The 21,574-nt window shown below is 44.1% G+C and overlaps 2 protein-coding genes across 10 annotated transcripts; one reads left to right on the top strand and one right to left on the bottom strand.

The window, feature by feature from the left end:
- Nucleotides 1–382: 382 nt before the first annotated feature.
- Nucleotides 383–5,534, bottom strand: LOC110468081 (calcitonin gene-related peptide 1). Of its 8 annotated transcripts, none has more exons than XM_085580137.1 (5): nucleotides 5,126–5,534; nucleotides 4,442–4,537; nucleotides 4,017–4,148; nucleotides 1,171–3,213; nucleotides 383–856 (listed from the first exon to the last, which is right to left on the bottom strand). In XM_085580137.1, the coding sequence occupies exons 2-4, from the start codon at nucleotides 4,525–4,527 to the stop codon at nucleotides 3,015–3,017; spliced, it is 417 nt and encodes a 138-aa protein (XP_085436263.1). In that variant the 5' UTR covers nucleotides 4,528–4,537; nucleotides 5,126–5,534; the 3' UTR covers nucleotides 383–856; nucleotides 1,171–3,014. The 8 variants fall into 8 exon arrangements, with proteins under 8 accessions (XP_085436263.1, XP_085436264.1, XP_085436261.1 ...); XM_085580138.1 differs by having other exon boundaries at nucleotides 1,171–1,336; XM_085580135.1 differs by having other exon boundaries at nucleotides 1,150–3,213; nucleotides 5,469–5,534.
- A 9,244-nt stretch (nucleotides 5,535–14,778) lies between these two features.
- Nucleotides 14,779–20,711, top strand: CYP2R1 (cytochrome P450 family 2 subfamily R member 1). Of its 2 annotated transcripts, none has more exons than XM_085580128.1 (5): nucleotides 14,779–15,105; nucleotides 16,750–16,891; nucleotides 17,181–17,813; nucleotides 18,823–19,152; nucleotides 19,767–20,711. In XM_085580128.1, exons 1-5 carry the CDS (start codon nucleotides 14,794–14,796, stop codon nucleotides 19,940–19,942), a joined length of 1,593 nt encoding a protein of 530 aa, XP_085436254.1. In that variant the 5' UTR covers nucleotides 14,779–14,793; the 3' UTR covers nucleotides 19,943–20,711. The 2 variants fall into 2 exon arrangements, with proteins under 2 accessions (XP_085436254.1, XP_021381337.2); XM_021525662.4 differs by lacking the exon at nucleotides 14,779–15,105 and adding an exon at nucleotides 15,332–15,522.
- Nucleotides 20,712–21,574: the final 863 nt, after the last annotated feature.

Here is a 21,574-nt window from a genome sequence, read left to right as displayed (position 1 = left end):
AATTCACTTTTTTGACTCTACACAAAAATCTACAGCAGATGTCAGGCCACTTGATCTGAACTAGAGCCTGGATAAAAAGATTTAGTTTTAAACTACATAATGAAATTTGGCCCCATGTTTTTACTAGATGTACCTGTGGCTTCATCTTATTTTTCTAGCAGAAGTCTCACTAAGTGGCATCTTTTGGATCATTTGGGGCTTTTTTTTGAAATATATATAAAAAAGCAGCTATTATTTCTGTTCTGAACTTTTGACTCAAACCCGAGTATTTATAGTTAAGGCTGGAGCAAATCAATGGACTAGCTGATCTGCAATGATGTTGGCTTGGTGGCACATGTCTCCAGAAGTGTGTCCAAATGAAAAATCAGTTTCTCAATCCAAGTGTATCTAAAATACTTTTTTTAATTTTGCGTAAATTCACAAATAATACAATACTGAAGTGATTTCTTTTTTTTTTTTAAACATATGTACAATCAGGATAGTTAAGTGTTTTACATCAAGGCACAGCACACTGTATAATACACATATGCCTTGCCAGGCAGCAGTTTAGTATAATCCCCGAGATTTGGCAGTAGGGCCAGGATAAGTAGCATGGATCACATAAGCTGGAAGATAAATAAATAATAGATGCTGTCACATTTTATTTGAAATAGAGTTGCATATAAAAAGAATATACAATAATTTAACTTTAATAACTAGATTCTCTTTTACTATACATAACAGAAGTGTTTTCATTTGTATTAAATAAAACATTTTAAATAGTAGGATGAAAAATTAATCTTTTTGGTGGTCTTGGTTTATGAAGACGACTTGCTTCCATTAGAAATTAAAGTTGAGTTTTCAGTTTCATTGCAATCTGTAAGAAAGAACACCAGAGTTACTGATACATTGATAATGAAATGTTGGTGGTAAAACAAGCAAACAATTCCAACCAAATTGCTGTGTTTAGATAATGCACTGTGAAAGTGGTTACCCAAGCAGAACATCTCCAAAAGCCCTTGTGCACGCATCTTTGTTCCATTTGTAACATCTTTTTTCTTTTTACACTCTTACTCCCCCTGTCTTCTCAGACCACTGCAGGTCTGTTATTCCCCCCACACAACTAAAATGTTGGTGATGCCCAGGTTCTGTCTGGTGCCGTGCATTTACCATGTTCACATCACCATTCACCTCTCATATCTGCACGCTTCTTCTCCGCCTGCCGAAGGCCTTGGAGCCCACGTTGGTGGGGACAAAGTTGTTCTTGCCCACTGCCCCTGACCTGCTCAGGAAGTCTGCCAGGCGGTGGGTCACACAGGTGGCTGTGTTGCAGGCCCTCTTCTGTGCTGTTACACTGCTTTTCAGGAGGAAAAGGAAGAGTTAGTTCCTGCAGCACGAACCCTGCATGCAGTGAGACATCACTATGACTAGCAAAGGCCCTGCTGCAGGATTAAAAGTAGGCTGGCTGTGCAGCAGGCATTTGCACCTTCTGTGCATGGCTTTTAACTGCTAAAAGAAGCCTCTTTATGGCTTTCTCAATGTCAGGCTCACTTTATAAAAGCAGCTGCACTGAAGACTAAATCCAGGCCAGATTTTCAGCTACACCTGGGTTACTGTCTGCCTCCAGCCAGGCATTACGGCCATGAAAAGGAGCTGAGGAGGTTCAGATCTGGAGAACTTAAACAATCCCCTCTTCCTCCAAAAACCCACATTTGTATTTTGCTTGAGGTGTTCCTGAAAGGCAGTAGCCAACACAGATTTTTCACTTCTCACTCCAACACCTGTACTCCCTAACAGCCAGAAGAGACATGGAATTGCAGCATCACTGATCACTACAGGAGCTCTGTCAGTGACTCTGACCAGCTGCCTTCAGAGCTGAACCACACATAGACACTGCTTCCAGGTGCTTAGTGGGAATGGGAGAACCTCTCTTTACCCCAGCTAGACCTCTGTCTACCACAGAACTTCTCCATGGGGCAGTTCAGACTTTGACAGTATTAACTCTCTGCTCACAATCCAGCTTACAGCTAAGAGTTGTGCTAGATGGGGAGCTTCAAGGAAAATGCATTCACACAATCCCCACTTGAAGAATTTTCTACTAAAGCAATGAGTTTTTCTTGCAGTAGGAGGGATTTTTCTCAGCTAAGCATCACAAGGCAGTTTACTAATTTTAACAATGAAGAGTTGTTTTTACAACCAATGCCAAGTTTTTGAAAGAGGCCTCTAAATTCCAAGACAGATGCAGTGTTGCAACAGAACTGTAAAGAAATCTGGGTTTGGCTCCTAATGCAAGATAACCTAAGGCAGGTGAATTGTAAATCAACACAAATATTTTAAAGGTACGTAAGTTTAAAATATAGTGCAAAGGCCTAGTGTAAAATAAGAAAAGAAAAAGACCACAAAATTCTTACCTGGACATGTTCAGCACCAAGTTTTAAACAGGATTACATTTCTAGTTTGTTAGAATGAATATGTATGAGCCTCGCGTTTCTTTGCTGCTCAGGGTCCCTACCAAAGGATTGCATGCATGCCTGATTACAGCAGTACATAACAATTTATATGTATTTTGACATCTAAGTTCTCTTTGAACTTTTCTAGAAGTTACTAGCATTACTTCTCTTGAACATCAAGACAAGTTGCAAAAGGCTTCTAACCTCTTCTAGAAATCTCACATTCTAAAACAAAATGTTAAACCAAGCAGATCTAACCCTTATAGAAAAATAGGTTTATTGAACAAGTGCATGGGTAAGCACAAAAGAAAGAATCTACTCGTATATTTAGCAGCCAGAAATGATTTTTTTTTTTTAATCAACATCTAAGAAAATCATTTGGAATGTCAAGGCAGTGCTGATCATTTTTATTTATTTTTTCCCCTAGTTTGGTATGCATGTTATATTCTTGGTCTTCCTAACATTAGGTCCATCTCAAACATTCTCTGTCAAAAACAGAATCAAAAGAAGACAGCAAAGTTAGCAATCAAAGTTATATCCACATGCATCAGGTCAAAAAAGGGAAAGGGGGAGAAATAAGCATGTCTAGTTGTTTCCTAGGGGTTCCCCATAGTTTGCATAGCGTTCATGTTCCAGGTCACTCAGCACACTCCGTTTCTTGCCAGGAGTTCCAGCCCCGACGTCAGTGCGAGGGTAAGTTTGCAATTTGTGCAATTCTTGAGACAGTTTGCCCAGCACACAAGTACTCAGACTGGCACAGCGTTTGGAAATGGGTTTATCCAGGCTGCAGGGGGGAAAAAAAATAAAAACATGCCCAAAGGAAGAGTAACCTCAAGCATGCACATTCATGCATTTCTTCCCTGCACAAAAGATCTACTGTTAGGAAACTTAAATTCATTCAAAATAAATCCAAACCCTCCACATCACATTCCATGCAAGGCAAGTCCATACAGAAGCAGTCCGAAGGAAAACACCATTTGTTAATGAATCCAGTTCTGTTGACAAGCAAGTCCATTAGCCTTTTTGGATGCTCATACAGTCAGAGGTCAGGAAGTTAACTTCCCCCATATCCAGCATGCTGTTCAGTGTCTCATCCATCCCCATGCACTGCAATGCAAATCCTGTTAGGATAATGCAAATGCTCCTGCATGCCTTTGGTCCCAGGAGAGTGGCGCTGCGTGCATCAGGAGGAAAACATCCCTCCTGCCAGGGACTTTCCATGCCTTACAACAGCATGCACTTGCACGACAGAGAATCCAAGAGTGACTGAGAAGTGCCCTAACACTCCCACTGGGAAGACATACCTTTTGCTGCTATATTTTAACACAACCTATTCATTCAAGATCAAGTTGCCCTCCACTTTCAGACGTAAGAGATAGATAAGAGGCAGGTTAACTAGGTGGAAGCCATTCCCTTGACACCAACACTAGGACATCTCTGCAATATCATACTTTACCATTTAGCCATAACCTCAAGACAACAAAAAGATCTTGACCTGCAGAGGATCTGCTCAAATGGTTTTTGCTAAATATCAAACATATAACACTCCCACATTTCTTTTCTGCTGCCCAGGACTGCAGTCCTTACCTGTTCCCCTCGGAGGCTTGCTCCATCTCTTCTGCTGTCATCTGTATGAACTCTTTCACCAGCGCATTTAATAACCTCCGAGCTTCGTACTCATTGAGAGTCACTCGATCCGTTATGGACTCCAAGCCAGGTCTGGGCAGAGGCAAGGGAAACAGGGTGAGCAAAGGCCAGACTGCTGCAGGGAGAGGGGTTTGGCAGGCTGTGTGTCATTGACAGTGCCTTTCAGGGGCTGAATGTGCAAAGCCCAATGCGCTCTCCTCACGCGCAGCGTTGAGAGGTTTAAAGATGGAATCAAAACGCCCCAGCACAAAAAGCAGACACCTTTCTCCTTCACCGTGGTCTGTTTCCCTCCTGGACCTCTCAAGAATATTAAGTATTTTCATACCATTCAGACAGAGCACTCAGCAACAGGACCAGCTTCTTACCTGACTGGGGCTGCCTGGAAGCTGTCCATCTGGCACACAACCAAGGCATAAACAGCAAGGAAAGATGAAATCTTCAGCATAACCATGATTTCCTCTCTACAACAAAGAGGTACATCAAGCAATGGCTGTTTTCCAACTCTCTCAATCCTGCAAGTTCCACTAAAGAGGTCATTGCTTCCTAACCACAAGCAGCACAAATATGAGCCACTTTATATTTTAAATCCACCTTTTTGTTTATTGTGATTATTGCTACTGTGCTTTAGTTTTCTCAAAATTTTATTATAGCTTGGCTCTATTACAGGGCAGAAAAACGTGGCTTTTAAGAGCTTCAGTTATTTGCATTCAACTTAAAGCAGTTTTCCTCAAACTGGCAGAAAACGCGTTCCTGTGACTACTGCACACAATGTCACAGACCGTGTCCGACACGGACAGATACAAATCACAAGGCAAAACAATAAGTGTTTAACATTTTTGAGAACAAAGTGCCCTTGTCAGCACTTTACCTGAAGCTGCTTGCCTCTTGCCAGCCAGCACACTAACACCCCCGTTCAGATTACACTAAGAATTAAGTGGTTTAATTTCAATAAATACTTCTACACTGAAGCCAGGGAAGAGAATAAGTTAAAAATCAGTCGTAAGCACAAAACCTGTAAAAATAGCTATTATTGAAAACATGATATACACCTCTCTCACAACATCAGTATCTCGGACTCCGAGAAGCACATCACAACCACCACATCATCCTCATGTCTGCCAGCTCCCAGCACTCGACGGGGACTATGAGCCAGCTTCCAAAGGATGCCCCTCTTCCCCGCGGCGCCCCGGCCGTGACCTTTGCCGCAGCACTTTGTCCTGGCCGGACACGCCACGCCGCATCGGCGGGAGAGGAAGCGACCGAGCGGGGAAGGACCGACCCCGCTGCCCCGCGTACACGAGCCCACCACCGGCGGCTCCAAAGCCCCCGGCAGAGACGCGGGGCTGCCGCCCCCGGCCCGCCCGGCGCGGGGAGGCGCGGCGCGGCGCTTACCGGGGTGCGGAGCGGAGCGCGGGCGGAGGAGCGGGCGCGGTGCCGGTGTCGCCGCCGAGCCGCGGTGTCACGCACTGCCCGCCGCCCCCTTTTATACCTGCCGCCGCCGCCGCCTGCGTGGGCGCCCGCGCGCGCCCGCCAGCCAATCACCGCGCCGGGGCCCGCCCCTCCATTGGGCGCCGATTGGGCCCGGCGGTGACGTCATGGCCCGCTCCTTGAGAGTCCCATTCACAAAAAACGCGGCGCGGGGCGAGGCGCGGCCCGGGCGCTGCGCAGGGCGGGGCGGGGGGGCCGCTGCCGCCGCTGCACCGCTCACGCGTGGCGACCTCTGCAGCGGTGGGACCGCATTGCAGAGCGGGGCCGCTCCCTCCCCGGGAATTCCCGCCCCTGCCGGCGCCCCGACAGCCGCCGCGTGTGGCTGGCGGGGGTTCCGCACCGGCGGGATGTGCAGCGGGGCAGGGACAGGACGGGCGGCAGCGCCGATCGCTGCCCGAAGGGAGCACACCGCGGCCCCCTCAGCTCCTCGGCAGAGGGAGCGCTGGCGGCGGCACCCGCCGCTCCGCACCGGGGCAAGGGACAAACGGCACCTGCGAGATGCCCCGTGGCGGCAGCGAGCGGCTCCCGTGCTCTGTCTTACCGGGCCCGGGGCGGCGGAGTAACTCCGCGCTCCGAGAGGAAACTATCAGCAACACCAGCATCTCCGCCGCACAACTTCAGGGGCAGGTGCGGCGCCTTTCCGCGCACGGAAGAGGCGCCCGGGAAGGGGGGCTCGCCCCCGCGCCGCCGGCGGGGATTAGCGGGCAGCTGCGCGCCGCCCATGCATCACCCGCCGAGGACCCTCTGTCACGGCAGCACCTGCCCGCTCAGGATGTTTGCCCGCCCGGGTGTTTGCCCAGGCGCAGCGAGCACCGGCCCGGCGGGGGCGGGGAGACTCGACACGGGGGCGGGGGGGTCACAACCGTGCTGCCGCCGGAGCGAGAACGGGGAGGGGGAGAAGCGGCGCGGGAGAGATGCTCCGCAGCGCCTGGGCGCAGAGAGCGCTTCCAGCGCCCCCCGACAGGCCGGGAGCGCCTTTCCTGCCCGCCCCAAGGCGCTGCCGTCTGCCGCGCACGGCGGCCCGCCGGCACACGGGCTGCCCGGCGCCGGGCGGGGATGCGCAGGGTCCCCGACCGTCCTCGGGACCCCCGGTGTGACGGGGCCAGTCCCCGCCCCTGCCTCGCTGCCCTGCAGCGCTTCCCAGCTCCCGGCGGCTGCGGTGGGAGGAGACGCCTGTGCCGCTGTCGCGGGCCCCGGCGGCGAGCGGAGCCCCGCGCACGCTGCGCGCACTGCGCGGCCGCAGGGAGCGGGTGACCGGCGCGGCTGGATGGCGCTTTCGCCGTTCCTATGGATGGGGAGCGTTCCTGGGAACATCCCGGCCGCTCCTCGTTTATGTCTCTGCAGCCGCCGATGACAGGGTCACTCCCGGCGGCAGGAGCGCTGTGTTCACCGGGAGATGGATCAACCTGGGGAGAACCGCGGGGCGGGTGATGTTCTGTTGATGAGATTTGAGCTGGGAAGTTTAGAGAAAAACCCACCAACATACAGAAACCACTGGCGAGCGGCTGCCGTCCGGGGAGGGATGGCTGTGTCCCTCGCCATCCGCCTTTTGGGGTGCCCCGGCCCCCTCCCCTCCCAGCGTGGGGGCGGCCGCCGCGCCGCTTCGGCCCCATCGTTTTGCAGAACGACGATTGCAAAACCCTCTCGGGTTTTGGGGTCTGGCTTCTGCTTTTTTTTCCAAGTGACAACCCAAACCACTTTTGGGTCTGGGTTGATTTCTTCCCCCCGTCCCCCCCCTCTTCACGAGCGGCAGCTCTCGAGGGGGTGGCAGAGGGGATGCTGCCTGGAAGGTTGTCTCCTCCCGCCCCCTCTCCGCCAAATTTGAAAGTTCGTTTTAAATAGCAGCCCCCTCGCACGTATGCTCACCACGGGAATCCCCCGGGAGAAGAAGTCTAAGTATTTGATTTAAAATCTATTCGGTTTCCACGACTTCTGGTTTTAAGGTAGTTTTTCTGAGGATGTATTTACAAGATTTAGGCAGCACCTAAATGAATGGGTCGGTTTTGGTTTTGCTGTTTTAATATGATTTATACAGGTACACCAACGGAAATAAAGTGCAGAAATTTAAATTACTGGGCTGCCAGTTTGATATTTCTCTCTAACTCCACTCTCCCTCTTGTCTTCCTATGCTAACAGCTAATTGTTCCCATTTCCTTTGGGGAATTATTTACTCCTCGTCCACATTGAATATCCCCGGGATTAAAGTTAAAACAATAAAATTCCAGACGATTCTTTTGTAAAAGCATATTTCAGTTTCCTCCTTCTGGGAGGAAAAAGCTAAATTTTGCCTTGTGGCTGATTGCAGACAGTTCAAGCCCTTCTCCTGCCAGTGTGGCTCGGTCCGGGGCTGGAGGATTTCAGGTGCCAACATTTCTACTTTCAGCTTTCACAGGAAGGAGTGTAAATTTCAACCAACAGGTACGAATGCCAATAGATCCACTCCTGTGCACGCAGAGATGATGTAGCACTTGGATGTTGGCAGGCACTTGGGCTGCTCCTTGCCAGCGCTAATGGAGGGACTCCCAGCTGGAACGTTTGTCCTATTTCCCCCCTCCCCCTTAGCTATATGTTATCCGGTCTCCCCAAACGTATTTTCTTTTTGCAAATTTCTCTTGGAGGTGAGATGCAGAAGAAGGGCAGTTGAGCGGTTTGTCTGTTTTTGAAGCTGGAAAAAAGAGACAGGATTTTCACAGGATGACATTCTTCTGTTGCTTGATAAATCCAAAGCTAGAGGTGAAGTGTTCGTGCAAAATCTAGCAGAGAAGGGTACTCGGCAGCACTGCCTAAGAAAGTGAGGCATTTACTGAAACAATCTGTTCTGCCTTTTTCAATGCTGGGTATAGATTCAAAGCTGATTAAATAAAAACCAACAGAATTATGGGATTTATTTGTTTGTTTGTTTCAAGAAATCAGATTATCTAATACAACCCCCAGCTCAAAATAAAACAAATTTCATCTTCAAATAAATTTGTTTTAATCTGTAGACAATAAGAAAAAAAAACTGGGCTATTTTATAGTGACTATCTCTACACTAGATGCTACTTTTTACATTATACTCTTTAATATAATTTAACCAATACATTTAGAAGTGTGACCATTTTTTTCTACCATAAATATTGCCATTACATTGAGAAGCCACAGACACTGTAGTGAATTTCTGAGATGCTAGCAGATGGCATGCTGGTAAACAAAAAATATCACATTTATATATTATGGTGCAATTTTTGGTCAATACTAAAATGTAATTCTTCAATAAAGATAAGACTGTGAGCTAAACAAGTAAAATCTTCATTCCCATGATTGGTTCATATCAAAGTGGACCCTACAAAAATGAAAGGGGAGACAGTGATGAGGTGACAGTGATCCTCAAGCAGAGTAAGTTCTCCATGAGGGAGGTGAGTGTGATTGAGGTCTCTGCTCTCTCTAAGTTTGTTCTTCATGACAACTAATCGAGATTTTTCAGGTAAGGACAAGTTATGGTAAAGCCAGCTGTAAAAATCACATGCTCTTTCTTTACAAGGAGAACATGGGGAGTCACTTCTCTGAGTTTTTGGTGGATGCTTCTTCTTTCTGATCCAGGATCCTGTCTCATGAACAGCCAGCAAACACTGCTCCTTAAAAAGACTCCACAAGCCATGTGGGGCAAGGTGCACAGGGCTAACATTCTAACGTTTCATTGTAACTCATTCTGCAGAAAATGAAAATAGCTTAGCCAGAGTTCATGGGGTTGTGCTGCTGTAAAAGCAAGCTGTCTGTTAGCAGGAGCATCTTGTTTGAGTCCTGGGAGGTAACCCTTACACTTTGCTTTTTGCTAAGAAGATCTAGATCAAAAATACTTGGGCAAGTTGGAGAAAGTCCAGGAAAATGCCAGTAGGGATTATTAGAGATCCCATATAAGGATTTAGGGAAAAAAGCTCAAAGACCAGGGAAAGGTAACAGAAGGAAAGACCATGGAGAAAGATTATAACAAAAATATAAATACTTGTCCTGAAACAATAACAACCTGCAATCTGCTACTATATTATATATATGTATATATATATAGTGTCTTGAAGGGCAACAAAGGAGACAGGAGAGACATCACACATGAGAAAAGCTTTCTACAGCTTTTTTTAATGACAGGCAAGACTAGGCTGCATTTCAGTTATGGCCCTGAAACCTTCTTCAGTGGAGGAATTCATGGCGTGTTACTCTTAACATCTGTCAGGAGTGACATATATGGGTGAGATGCTCTGGGAAAGGAACATAATCCCTTACATTTGTTCTCTTCATGTCTTTCTCTTCCAATTTCTGTGACACCATAATTTGATAAACTGGAGAATGGCCTAAACTCTGAAACCAACACCAAAACTTTTGTAGGCATTTGGTTTTGCAAAAGTTGCATCCCTAATCGGTCAAATTATTTCCTCAGTCATGCTCCCATAGTCTCTGAAAAACCATATTCAGATTTAGCATAAACTCACATCAAGCTTATCCACATAAATAATATTGTACCAATCTATCTTGTGGTTTGGTTTGAATTTGGCCCAAAAAAAAGAGCTTCTTTTTTATAAAAATGCAGTACTTTCCTGAGAACCAGAACACTGATATAAATCCCAACACTAAAGCATTTCCTTTTTAATGGACATTAAATCTGGATTTAGGCTGCTTCAGTGCCTGCTTTTGAGAAAGTGGAACTGCTGTTGAGCTAATTAGTGAAAAATCTATGAATCACTGTGGAAGCAAATTTTCCTCCAAAATGCCTTAGAAAACTCCAAGACTGATTTATGAAAGACATTTTCCACAGAAGATCAGGGTTGCATTGGTTTAATTTCCTTGAAATCTTCTTATCGCACAAAAACCCCCAAAGATTCTGTAGGTTCTGTGGCAATTTTCCTGGATATATTCAAAATCCAGTTTGGAATAATCCTTTAAAGCAGACTGGACCACACTGTCCTGCCCTGAGGTTGGCTTGGCCAGGCAGCAGGGGCAGACCACAGGGACTTTTGCTATGGCTTTGTCATCTTCTGTGCTGCCTTAGCACAGCTCAGCCTCCAAGCTGGTTACTCCAGTCCCCTCCTGCCACCTGGAAACTCATTCCCTGCCTCTGACACCTGGCACAATTCCAGTTCTGTCCCCAGCTACACCTCCAGCAGGCTGACAAGGAGAACCTCTCACACTCAGCTGAGCCAGGGTCAGACTTGCAGCAATTACCAGGGTAGCATTGAGGGGATGCACTACAGAAGAATATCTCACTCTGAAAATGTTTCAAAATCAGCACCTACTTGCACTATTTTTTTTTTTTTTTTTTTTTGCATTGAGCAGGTAAAATGAGAGTTGAAAAAACAACCTAGAACAGAAAACTAATCCTGTTAAACAACAGCATGGTTATAAAACTTTGATTTCATTGCTCGCACAAGTTCTGTGATACTATCTTATATATTGTCAGAGCATGTCAGCGAAAATAGGGTGAGAAACTTTCTCAAGCCCTCATGTTAATCCTTGCTTGTTGTTTACAGGATCTTAGAAGAGTGGAACTCCTCCTGTCATCATTTCAGCCTTTGTCTTGCCAGTACTGAGGGCTGATGAAGCCACAGGGTAACTAAAGAGTTTTCCTCAGTCCCTCCCAGAGCTATGCAGTTCTCCTGACAATGTTAGGTCCTACAGCACTGATTTAGCCTCTGCTTTCAGTGAAATTTGGGGCTAAAAAGACCTCTCTCCTTTCAGTGCTGGTAAATAGTATGTGAAGGCAAAGGCTATTACAACATAATATTTGCTAATCTACTTTCAGCAGAGTTTCTCGGAACCCATAGTCATATGAGACCATCAATTAAAAAGATGAATTTCTAAATTTATGCATAGAATTGACCTAAGTAATACTCTGAAAGAACCAGAAAATACAACAAGCCAAAACTATTTTTCAACTTAATCCAGTCTCCAGCCTTCTGAGTCTGCTTGACAGACATGAAATGTTTAGGCACAGTAGGACTGTGATGAATAAAAAGGATGTGACTAAAGGAAAAGGTGGGGATTTTCCCAGTAAACAATCACCAAATTCACAAGGGAAAACATCAGATGTGGTTTTCTGTTTTAGATAATATGTAAAACACCAGCTTCATTACAGGCTTGGCTCAGGAGATAATTGTGACATGGAAGTTGATCATTCACTGTGATGACACAGGTTAAAAAGAACTTTGTGAGTGTGACAGATAACATCTGCACACTAATCTAAACTTGTCAGTGGGCTTGTGAAATCAGTTGCTTTCATGACAAGCATGCTTGTTTTACATACATCTGTAAATATCTCTCTCTTTTCCCCAATCCACCATCAAAGGCAAGCAGCAAAATCTTTACACATCTGTCTATAAAGTTGTTTTCCTGCATTTTATAAATCATGTCATGATTTCACTGAACAAGAGACATTACTATAAGGATGGAAAACACTTTAACCTGATAAAGGTTTACCTTGCTCCAGCTACAATGTCAGCTCTGAAGAACAAGAAAACCAGAGCTTGTTTCAAAGTTGTCACTAAATACAATTTTGTGAGATTTTTAATGGAACTTGGAAACAACTTAATTTTTCTCCCCAGAGTTATCACCAAGATCTTAACATTGCTACTCAGAGGACAGCCACACCTGGCTGTATATTTCTTCAAAAGTCAATGTATACATACATATATAAGTATGCATAGTCAAAGAATACAAAGCCAAATAATTGCTCTCTGATTTCCTGAGAAGACAGAAACACAATAATTTCCTGTTACTCCAACTTCTGCTTATAGAATTTCCAGTGCAAAGTAATTGTAAAACTTGATGACTAGAATGTTTTAGAATTTAATAAAGATACATGCTTTAATGGGTTTCTTTACTCAGCCGTCATTTTTATAATTGAAATAAAAAAACCTTTATTCATCCTATGAGTTTGCTCATTTGATCATCCATGATTAAGATGAGTAAAACGTTCCCAAAGAAACGATTCAGCACAAACTGCCCACACACTTCTGAAGGAAGGAATGAATGAATGAATGAAAAAAAAATTAAAAATAAAAAGATCAATCAGAAACTGGCAAGGAATCCTATGCTTGGACAGCAATTGGAGTCTTGCATCCCTAAACCTGCATCCTTAAGTGATTTCATCTGTCTACAAGAGTTTATTTATCACTTAGTTTTGACAAGTTTCAGTCATCTTTGTCCATGCTGCTGCTTTTTACTTTCATTTAATCATGCATCCTTTAGAGGTTCTTGGATCTTTAATCTTGGTTGACTCACTATCTTTTAGCATTTGGCTTGACCAAAATGGATTTTATTTTTCTAATCATGCTCTTCAGTTTCCCTTCCTCTGTTACAGTGGTTAATATCACTGTCTCTTCTCCTTCCCCACGGCTCAGACACTGTGGTAAGGTCAGTTTTGATTGTTCTCTTCTCTGCTTGAAGAGAATTGTCAAATATTGTTGGCTTTCCCTCCACTACAAGTCTATTCCTCTATTTTTTGTAAAATATTTGGACTTTTCTTCTGTATCTTTTTTTCCCCCTCTTCTTGGGCCCTTCCTATACAATTTTTTTCCCTTTTCCCCCCTTCAAAATGCTTGCTGCCAAAACTGTTAATTACCTTTCTTTTCTTACACAGATGCAGTGGAAATCATGATCATCTAAAACTTTGAGTATTTAACACTTAAATAGCAGAGCATTGAAGATAAGCTGTAAAAATAAATCAAAGCAATAGCACATCTTCCTATGTTTTCTCAGATACTTAAGCACGTGCACATCTTACTGAATCCCTTGGCAATTTCTCTTCATTCTTCCTCTGACTGGAGCCAAGCTGAGTTCCTGAATATTTGGTGAGAATTCTTTAGGCACTGAAAATACTGTTTTTTTCTGCAAATATGACCCAAATATCACCATTATTAAGACATCAGCCGGTATCACACTGAAATAAAGGATGAAGAAATAATTTGGAAGAAGAATGAAAAAAAGAAACCTCCAGTAGGGCTGAAGCCACTTTGTATTCTGACAAACTTGGTAAGATTTTGATGCAGGATGCTGGCATTGACACAGATTATTAATGAGCTCCATCAGCATAAATTCCTCATCTGTTTAGATCTTATCAATGTTCTTAAAAATCTATGTACAGCTATTAAGATGAATTCAACAAGAAAGACATCTGAGCTTAGAAATACATGGCACAGAAAATTGTAATGGGCCAGGAATGCTCCTGTTATTCCTAAAATTGCCTGTAAGATAGTAGTAATGTAATAACAAATCCAATGTGAATGGAAACAAATCTGGGTTTGTTTATGAAGTGTTCTGCCAAGAATATCACATGGCATAGCAACATTGCTCTCTGACCTCTGCCTTACCGATCTTGGCCTCTTCTGAAGCTCAAGCCCTCGCTCCTGAGCCATCATCCCACTGGGTAACAACAACCTTTGCACACTCACAGAATCACAGAATCACAGAATAAGGAGGTTGGAAGAGACCTCTAAGATCATAAAGTCCAACCTGTGCCCTAACACCACAACTAGACTATAGCACTGAGTGCCGAGTCCAGTCTTTTTTTTAAACATATCCAGAGATGGTGATTCCACCACCTCCCTAGGAAGACAATTCCAGTATTTTATTATTCTTTCAGTGAAAATTTTTTTCCTAATATCCAACCTAAACCTTCCCTGACGTAGCTTGAGACTTTATGTCAGTCAATGGATGCCAGTCATTGTATGTGTGATCTCCGCGCTGCTTGGTCCCACGGGCTGGGGACATTCACACATCCCTCCGTGCTGCCTGCGAGGAAAGGGACCCTTTCCTGCCGCTGTCCGGCGGGGCTGTGGCCGGGTCAGGGAGCCCGGGTGAGGCTGTGCAGCACGGGGAGCCACGGGCAGGCCAGCGGGAGATGCGCGCAGCCAGCTGCTGCCCCAAACCCGTGCGCTGCACATCTGGCGGGGCAATCACGGCGGGCTTCACCGGCCCAAGGCTCCCCAAGCCCGAAGTGCGTCCGGGAAAGACACCTGGAAAATGCGCGTCGGAGATTCTACACAGACTTAACAAGGAGCAAAGAACTGCTGGTTCCTGTCTCCGCTCGTCTGCCATGGTCGGCGTGCGGGGCGCGCAGCCAGCGGTGCGCTCCGACACTGCGTAAACCCCGAGCGACCAGCCCCGTGTTATTCCAAGGGAAAAAAAATAAAATAAATAAATAAATAATTAAAAAAAAAAAGAGAAGCGCTCCTGACGCGGCGGGCGGAGCCTCCGCGGGCCAATGCTCGGCGGCGGGACGGGGCGAGAGGAGGAAGCGGCGGCGGCGGCGGGGCCGATGCGGGTGGCGGCGGCGGAGCCGGGGGCGCGCCCGGGCGCGGCGGCGGCGGCAGCGGGCAGCGGCGCCTGGCTGCTGCCGCTGGCGGCGGGGCTGGCGCTGCTGCTGGCGCTGGTGGTGCGGCAGCTGCTGAAGCAGCGGCGGCCGCCCGGCTTCCCGCCCGGCCCCGCGGGGCTGCCGCTGCTCGGCAACATCCCCGCGCTGGGCTCCGAGCAGCCGCACGTCTACCTGCGGCGGCAGAGCCAGATCCACGGGCAGGTACCGCCGCCCCGGGGCCCGCGGGAGCGGGGAGGGCCGGCCCGGGCGGCCGGCACGGGAACCGCCCGCGGAGCTGCCGCCCTGCCCGGATGCGGCGGGCGCAGCGCCCCGCCGGCAGCGGAGCGCCGGCTCTGGCGGAACCGCGCCTCGAAGCACCGGCGGCGCGGTAGTTGAGATGCTGACAGCCCTGTAGCGAAACTATGTAAAAACTAACCCTTTTCTTTTCCTTTGTTTCTTTTTTTTTTTTTTTTTTTTTTTTTTTTGGTACTTCTATGTCGGGCGTTTCTTTCCTTCACCCAATTTTAACCGGCCAATCTCCTCTTTCGAGCTTCGTAAAAGTTAACTCCGAACTAGATCTAACATGTATTTTGGTGACTAAAAAAAAAAAAAAAAATGTTCTTCAAGCAAAGTACTAGGGTAAGTAAAATGGAAATAGGAAGGAAAATGTGCTGTCGAATTAAGCAAGATTTCTACTTGCCTGGAATGCTGTATGGAGTTTCAGTCATCTGCTGTCAGAAACAATCCTGTAGAATTTGAGGGAAGCAGCATATTAGGATTTGGAGGGCTCTGGAAAATTATCTGGGGACTCTGAAAAAATACAGTCAAAGGTTTTTGTTCGGTTTTTTTTAATCATGTATGATATAAGAACAAAGATCACTAAGTTAGACCAAAGTATACCAAACTTACAGATGGTTTGCAGAAATACACTGGGACTGTCTTCTTGACACATAAAAAACAAGGGCCATTATAATAGTGAAAATACCAAGTTTTCTAAAATAAAATAGACTCATAGAATCATTTAGGTTAGACAAAACCCTTAAGACCATAGAGTCCAACTGTTAACCCAGCATTGCCAAGTCAGGCACTAAACCATGTCCCCACATGCTACATCAGCTTTTAAATGCCTCCAGGGATGATGACTCCACCACTTCCCTGGGCAGCTTGCTCCAGTGCCTGACAACCCTTTGGGTGACAACCCAGCTGTCACAGAATGTATAATTAGGTTAACACAGTTTCATATTGTGGAGGTCACCAGCTTTGACATGGAAAAAAAAAATCTAAATATTTGTAATGGTAAAAATACAGATTTCTAATGCTGAGGGAATGTATGGAAAGGAATCTAAGGTTTCAGTCTTAACTTTAAGATCAGTTTTAATTTTTAAAATGTAGATTCAGATTTAATTTTTTTTATCCTGTATGTGCCTTCTGCAGGCTGTATTGTGCCTTTCTCCAAAGCACCTTGTGCTAACCACTTGTGGAAAAGGAAGCTGGGCCTAGCTGAGCTCTGCTCTCAGTTGTTGGCTGTCACCTTGGCTCTCACTCCTCTCTAGGGACTACATGAAGGTGTCCCCAGTCCTTAATTTGGAGGGCTGGTTTCTTTAGCAGCACAGAAAAGCACAGAATGTAGTGTGGGCTAATTAATTTTATCTTTTATCAAAGCAAATGAACTTACCACAGATTCTCCTGTTCAGTGCCACAGCTGTCCCACCTCTGGTCACCTGTGTGCCCTGCTGAAGGTTATTCAGCTCTGCATTTCACATTGACTTTGGTTTAGTGTCATTTCACTTTTTCATTCCTCGTTCTCCAGACTGGGGTGTAATAGCATTTGACACTTTTTTTTCCTTTTTTTGCCCCACCTCAAAGATCTTCAGCCTTGATCTCGGGGGTATATCTGCCGTTGTGCTGAATGGCTACGATGCAGTGAAGGAATGCCTTGTCCACCAAAGTGAAATTTTTGCAGACAGACCATCTCTCCCCTTGTTCAAGAAGCTGACAAACATGGGAGGTGAGTGCTAATCTCTTTTGTATAAAAGCGTAATTTTTTGTCCCATAGATGAACAAATCACATGAAGCATCTGCTTTAGCCATTTTCTTTACTTGATGTCCTTTCTTAAAGTACTTGATGCTTCCTTAAAGATATTATTTGGAAAGGAATGTCACTCATGGACTGTGTTCCATAGCAAGACGTCCAAAATATTTTGTCTCATTTTTTGTCTTGTTGAATAATTTTATTATCTTATGGGGGAAGAAAAATAAAGCATTGCATAAAATACTGTGTCAAAATATTTTTTCAGGCTTACTGAACAGTAAATATGGCAGAGGATGGACAGAACACCGCAAATTAGCTGTAAATACCTTTCGAGTTTTTGGATATGGTCAAAAGTCCTTTGAACACAAAATTTCAGAAGAATCTCTGTTTTTTCTTGATGCCATTGATACATACAAAGGCAGACCCTTTGATCTTAAGCACTTGATAACAAATGCTGTTTCAAACATTACTAATTTGATTATTTTTGGAGAACGTTTCACATACGAAGATACAGAATTTCAGCACATGATTGAGATTTTTAGTGAAAACATTGAATTAGCTGCTAGTGCTTCTGTATTTTTATATAATGCTTTTCCTTGGATTGGTATCTTGCCATTTGGGAAACACCAGCAGCTGTTTAAAAATGCAGCTGAAGTCTATGAGTTTCTTCATGAGCTTATTGAACGTGTCTCTGAAAATAGGAAGCCTCAGTCACCTCGACATTTCGTAGATGCATATTTAGATGAGATGGATTGCAATGGAAATGACCCAGAATCTACATATTCAAGAGAAAATTTAATTTTCTCCGTTGGAGAACTCATCATAGCTGGGACAGAAACCACAACAAATGTTTTAAGATGGGCAGTGTTATTTATGGCTCTTTATCCAAACATTCAAGGTAAGAATTTTGACATTTTGAGGAACTGATTCACTTTCCTATTGCAAATTTAAAATGCTTTTTCAAAGTGGTGCATTGATCCATAATCATAACCAAAAAAAGCTTTACATATATATATTATTCTATTACTAAACATACTATGGACAGAGGTGGAAAACTTGTTTTAAATGCAGACAAAGAGGATATCAAAAGTCAAGTGTAATGACAAAATTTTACACATATTATTTTGTGAATATGCTTTTATGAAGCTTTAATACTTTTAAGTATTTCTAATATATTTAGGTTTAGCATTGTGATGCATGATCTGTTGTTGGCAGATGTACTAATCTATGTAGTTAATAAATAATAAGAAAATGTAATTAAATATGAAAGTAATAAACTAAATTAAAAATGTACAAGTGCCAGCAAAAATATAGATCACGTTGTGGCTAACAAGTTAGGTATAATTCTTTTTATCTTAAGTGCCCCAGTTCACAACAGATTTACATATGGTAGACAGGAATACTTATACTTTTGGAAGAACAGAAATGGCACTTAAAAATAAAAATATGTGTTACAATCATTGTGAAGTAAGACAGCAATAGATGTCTGAGTGTTAGCCCAGACACTGAGGAGAAGTTTGGATTCTAGAAGTGAAGAGTCATGTTTCTGGTTTCACTGCCTGCACTTCACTTTTCCTGCCAAAACCTTAGCAGTGCTTGGTTCAGTGCTTGGGGCTTCCAGGATTTGGAGGAAGAGAGGCTCAGGTAACTTAGAAAATTACTGCTGGTACTTGGACCAAAAAATATCACTCTAATATCAATTTCACCATTGCTTCAGAATGGGAATAATAGCAGTAACCGTGGATAGGAATATAGAGTCTAAATTTAAAAGCTTTGCTACTGGTTTTTATATAAGGTATACCATGTTTCAGTATTCTTTTAAAATGTGTTTATATACAAATATACTTTAGCATAAATTAAAACGTAAAGGCAATTACAAAATAAACCTCACCTTTTATTCCTAACAGGGCAAGTCCAGAAAGAAATCGACCTTGTCATTGGCCCAATCAAAATGCCCACCTTGGAAGAGAAGTGCAAGATGCCCTACACGGAGGCTGTCCTGCACGAGGTGCTGAGGTTCTGTAACATTGTCCCCCTGGGGATTTTCCACGCCACTTCCAAAGACACTGTTGTGCGTGGGTACACGATCCCTGCAGGCACCACGGTCATTACAAACCTCTACTCTGTCCACTTTGATGAAAAATACTGGAGCAATCCAGAAGTGTTTTTTCCTGAGAGGTTCTTGGACAGTAATGGACAGTTTGTCAAGAAAGATGCGTTTATTCCTTTTTCCCTAGGTAAGAGCAATTCCTTCCACTGTTCTTTTTCACAAATCCAGAGATGTGTAAAGTGTAAGGGATGGCAATACATGGACAGAATGATATCCTCAGTTCTGATTTAAAGATATCCAATATAATTCAATTTAAAGATATTCCACATAATGTGCTCTGGAGAGAACAAATTTTAACATAACATCTTTTATATAGATGAGCTCAGTTTTATATGTAAACTAATAAAAACCCTCCTTACAAAATTCTAATAATTGCCAGTTAATAATGACTGGCAGTAGATTTAATTAAGAAAATAGTAGGGGGCAAAGGCTAAAATTCACAATGTCATTTTTTAAAGCATTTTCCATCTAGATTGACACTTCAAGACAAGATATAGTAAGTAACAAGTGTATCTAAATCAATTTGACAGAATTGGTGTGAATGGCATTTGTGAGCAACAAATTCTCTAAAATCAGTTTCTCAGGGTAAGTTATCACCTATCCTTCTTACAAAATACTGCCAAGAGGTTCACACAGCACTCCTAGAGCACAGAAATGAGCATTCCTATTCATCATAGGAGCAGAAATGTGACTGAAGATACCTTAAACCTTTTTAGAACCTTTTTTTTTTTTTTAATTCAGGAAGAAGACATTGCCTCGGAGAGCAGCTGGCTCGAATGGAAATGTTTTTGTTTTTCACCTCGTTGCTACAACGATTTCACCTGCATTTCCCCCACGGGGCGATCCCGGAGCTGAAGCCCAGGTTAGGGATGACCCTGCAGCCGCAGCCGTACCTGGTCTGTGCCGAGAGGCGCTGAGGGCTGAGCTGGGCGGGTGGGCACAGCGCCCCAGGCTGCAGCCCAGCACCCACTGTGCCTTCCATTCCGAAATGTCTTCCAGCCAACATGATGACAATTGAAAGGACTAGTTGATTTTTTTTACTTGGTTTTCACAGGAAAGAAAAAAAAAGGAGCTGTTGGTCTCAGATTCAAAGAGAGAAACTGAGAGTTTCTAACCAGGCAGAAGCCTGGGAAAGAGGTGGAGAAGAATGTAAATAATTCTTTATCTCTCTTGCTGTTCACATTGTTTATAGTTAAGTTCTATCACTGTGCGTCAAGCACTCTACACCAATGGTGTGGGTTTTCACTTCACAACCAATGGAGTTGGTCCTTATGAAGCTCTGTATAAAAGAGCGGTGTATTTTGAATAAATCGGAGTTTTACTCTCAGCAGCCTTCTCTGAGTCAGTCTTCTCATTCCTGTCCTGCCTCGACAGCGACATCGAACCAAAGGTGTGGAACACAGCCTGATGTTTTCACTCCAGAACACTGTATTGACTCTAACTACTGATACGGTTTTTAAATATTTAATTACTTAGCAAGCCATTTTACTTTGAGAGGATGTTTTCATAAGCATGGAGAATATGGTTCAAAATGTTTATGCTTGAATTCATCCATGGAAATAATCATTTGCATTATTCCAGCTAAGCCATTCTTTATAATTATCCACTAAATTTTCATAGCTAAAAGGGCCCTAATATGTATCTATTTAAATACCTGTAACCAAGAATAAACTATATTTTCCAGCCTTGAAAAACAGATTGTCTTTTAAAGCTTTTTATCCTTCTTTCTCCTTGCCCTGTCTTCCCAGTTGGTCATAATTTTCCAGTGAATCAGGTAACCGTGAAGTCACTTTTAGGACCTTTTATGGCTTGCTTCTCACTTAGCAGCATACACAAAGTGTTCAGTTATTGCCATACTCCTGACAATAACAGGGCTTTTTTTCTTCAGTAGATTGCATTTCCAGACCCTGTCCTCCACTGCCTCCCAATACAAAGTACTCTGTAATGATTAATCTCTGCTTAAATAGTCTGAAAAAGTATTTGTGTTACCAGAGTCACATGCAACTATACTACGAATAAAGGAAAATAAACTGCTCACCCTTCTGACCAGAGGAGAGACTTTCTGGGGAGGGCAAGTGCAATAGGATGGGGAGAAACAGATTTTAAATTAATTTTAAGCACAAATCTTAGGTGTAAGGGCTACACTTGACTTCTGCTAGCTTCATTTATTATTCTTGCCAGCTCTTGCTTTGTGGTTATTGGTAGATAAAGATTTGTGTCTGCAGACCATGCAGGAGCAGGTGAAATTCCAAACACAGTATTAGGTCCCTCTGTATGGGGAGAGGGGGCCTCAGGACAGGGTTCAGAGCAAAGCAAGCAAGCAGCTGTTGAGTGAGTGTTTGACCTGGCTTTTTATACAGATTATTTTACCCACAGGTCCAGATTATTTTACCCACAGAGAGCAGCTCTAACACGAGTTCCTGTTTCTCTGAAGAGGCTGGGCAGGCTACTTCCTGAAAAAGTGCCTTTTGTAGAGAAGATTTAAAACTCAAAAAATAGAGGAAGGAGCCAAATCTGATTGCTGTGCATTGGGCACACCATGAAAACTG

The sequence above is a fragment of the Lonchura striata genome, chromosome 5, assembly GCF_050655825.1.
Source record: "Lonchura striata isolate lonStrDom1 chromosome 5, ASM5065582v1, whole genome shotgun sequence".
Taxonomy (NCBI): domain Eukaryota; kingdom Metazoa; phylum Chordata; class Aves; order Passeriformes; family Estrildidae; genus Lonchura; species Lonchura striata.
Note: the sequence above shows the minus strand (reverse complement) of the source record. Positions and strands in the feature narration are given on the sequence as shown.